The sequence below is a fragment of the Bison bison genome, unplaced genomic scaffold, assembly GCF_000754665.1.
Source record: "Bison bison bison isolate TAMUID 2011002044 unplaced genomic scaffold, Bison_UMD1.0 scf7180017864524, whole genome shotgun sequence".
NCBI lineage: Eukaryota > Metazoa > Chordata > Mammalia > Artiodactyla > Bovidae > Bison > Bison bison.
The window spans coordinates 4,935,429-4,938,575 of record NW_011495075.1 but is presented as its reverse complement, the minus strand read 5'-3'; the positions used below and the strand labels follow the sequence as shown (position 1 = coordinate 4,938,575).

Here is a 3,147-nt window from a genome sequence, read left to right as displayed (position 1 = left end):
CTTGCATGAGGTGGCCAAAGTACTGGAGTTTCAGCTTTAGCATCATTTCTTCCAAAGAAATCCCAGGGCTGATCTCCTTCAGAATGGACTGGTTGGATCTCCTTGCAGTCCAAGGGACTCTCAAGAGTCTTCTCCAACACCACAGTTCAAAAGCATCAATTCTTCGGCACTCAGCCTTCTTCACAGTCCAACTCTCACATCCATACATGACCACAGGAAAAACCATAGCCTTGACTAGACGGACCTTTGTTGGCAAAGTAATGTCTCTGCTTTTGAATATGTTGTCTAGGTTGGTCATAACTTTCCTTCCAAGGAGTAAGTGTCTTTTAATTTCATGGCTGCAGTCACCATCTGCAGTGATTTTGGAGCCCAGAAAAATAAAGTCTGACACTGTTTCCACTGTTTCCCCATCTATTTCCCATGAAGTGATAGAAAATATTTGAAGACAATTCCATAAAGTTCCAAAGAGCAAAACTTGAGTTTGCCAGGCCCTGGCAACCATTTACATAGCATCTATGTTGTATTTTGTTGTTGTTTACATGCTAAGTCATGTCTGATTCTTCCATGACCCCAAGAACTGTAGCCTGCCAGGCTCCTCTAACCATGGGATTTCCCCAGGCAAGAATACCAGCGTGGGTTGCCATTTCCTTCTCCAAGGTATATTCCTGATCCAGGGATCGAACCTGGGTATCCTGCTTGGCAGGCAGATTCTTTACCACTGAGCTACCAGGGAATCCCACATTGTATTTACAACTATTTGAATAGCATTTACATTGTACTAGGTATTATTTAACTAATCAAAAGATGATTTAAAGTATGCAGGAGGATTTGCACATTATATGCAAACATTACCCCATTTTATAGGAGAGACTTGGGCATCCTCAGATTTGGGTGTCTGGGGAAGTCTTGGAACCAACCCCCACGGATACTGAGGGGCAACTGTATTCCTCACTGTGTACACAGAGCCTTGAGAATATCCGAAGACAGCTGTTCTGTCTCCCTTTCCTAAACAGAATATTTCAAGGTCCTTCAAAAGTTTTTCAGATGACATGATCTTAAGGCCCTATGTTGCCATAATTACCCACCTCTGGAATATATGTCAATATGCATCCTGAATGTGGTATCCATAAATGAATGCAATGTTCCAGATCAATTTAAAATCAGTGAGATGACGACCTTCCTAATTCTGAACAATACGTTTTCATTAATGTCGTTTAAAACTACCATTGCTTTTGTCAGTCATATGACATTACTGATTCAGACAGTATCTAAAAGGTCTCTGCTGTTAATAAGCCCATCTGAAAACTGAGGCCTTTGGATTCTGTACCATTTTACAGCTCTGCAACTCCTAATGACTGGAAGTCAGATTGTTCCCATATGTACAACTTTGTATTTATTCATAATTAATTTTAAGTTAATTTGTTTTAACTTTTTTGACAGACTTTTTTTTTACATTTTTATTTTCTGCTACCACTCCCGCTGCGAGCTTTATGTCGTGCTGCATATTGATAAAACATGAAGTATATTATCTTTTATCCAAGTTGTCAATAAAAACAGTGAATAGGACAGGGAAAAGGCTACTTGGATGATGATAATTCATTACTGGGATTAAGCTGTCATAAATGCACCTATCTGGAACACAAGTCTCCACTGTGCCCACTAGCAGGAGGCAGAAAACTCAGCAAATACAGCCCTGCATTCCAAGTGTACCAAGTTTACTGCACTTTCTGAAAAATGAGGTTTTTCTAAAACAAACAAACAAAAATACCTAGCCCAGGCACTCACAAACCTATCCGACAATCAACTGTAAATAATGCAGTTCTGACCACGACCACAAGCGCCACCAAAAACAAAACACACCCAGCGTTTACTGGTCTCCAAGAGCCCTGCCCCCTCACACGAGCTCCTCTCCTAAGCGGTCCCGCAGCAGCAGTCTCCCCAGCATGACGTGCTCACCAACACTGGCTGTGATGCTCCTAGAAAAGTAATCTGCTTACCCAGATGGAACTTTTCTTGATGTTTCAACCGTGCAAATCGTGATTTGAAATGTTCTTCACAATAGGTGCACTTAAAAGGTTTGTCTTGAGAATGGAGAATCATATGTTCCTCCAAGTGTGGTCTTCGAGTAAAAGATTTCTTACAAATCTAAAGGAAAACGCACATACAATGTGAGGGAACATGAATCTAAAATAAAAATATAAAGCTTTGATGAGAAATAAACATATAAATTCAAGCAGTCAGGAATTTCTCCCAAAAGAAAAAACTTACCAAAAGTATAATCAACTGATTGTACAGAAAAAAAAAAAAGAACGCCTTGAGAAATTATGTGCACTGTGCTCAGTCACTCAGTCCTGTCACGACTCTGCAGCCCCATGGACTGCAGCCTGCCAGGCTCCTCTGGCCATGGGGTTCTCCAGGCAAGAATACTGGGTGGGTTGCCGTGCCCTTCTCCAGGGGATCTTCCCAATCCAGGGTTTGAATGAACCCAGGTCTCCACATTGCAGGCAAATCACTTACCGACTGAGCCACCAGGGAAGCCCCGGAGGAATTATAGTAAGAAATTACTTCAACATCTTACATTTCTAATAGGCTAATTCCTCAGATTATACAGTAATCTTAATCCTGGTCAACACTTCTAAATCCATTAAATGTATATTTGAAAATTAATTATATGTCATACCAGCCATATATTTGATTAGGAATTGGAATAAAAAAACCTCAGAAAAATTACTTGAAAGTTTATCTCTTAAAAGTGGTCAGAAAGAAGAATAGACACAACTTTTAAAAAAATCCAGTAGACCAGGACATGGAAGCAACCTAGATGTCCATCAGCAGATGAATGGATAAGAAAGCTGTGGTACATATACACAATGGAGTATTACTCAGCCATTAAAAAGAATACATTTGAATCAGTTCTAATGAGGTGGATGAAACTGGAGCCTATTATACAGAGTGAAGTAAGCCAGAAGGAAAAACATAAATACAGTATACTAACGCATATATATGGAATTTAGAAAGATGGTAACAATAACCCGGTGTACGAGACAGCAAAAGAGACACTGATGTATAGAACAGTCTTATGGACTCTGTGGGAGAGGGAGAGGGTGGGAAGATTTGGGAGAATGACATTGAAACATGTAAAATCTC

At 40.1% G+C, this 3,147-nt stretch overlaps 1 protein-coding gene across 1 annotated transcript in view; it reads right to left on the bottom strand.

Moving 5' to 3' along the window:
- The window catches only part of ZBTB41 (zinc finger and BTB domain containing 41), a 39,437-nt gene that overhangs the window by 19,172 nt on the left and 17,118 nt on the right, over positions 1-3,147 (bottom strand). Inside the window, exon 4 of the mRNA XM_010831102.1 lies at positions 1,998-2,145. Coding sequence (XP_010829404.1) covers positions 1,998-2,145 — 148 coding nt within the window. The remainder of the gene's footprint in view (positions 1-1,997; positions 2,146-3,147) is intronic.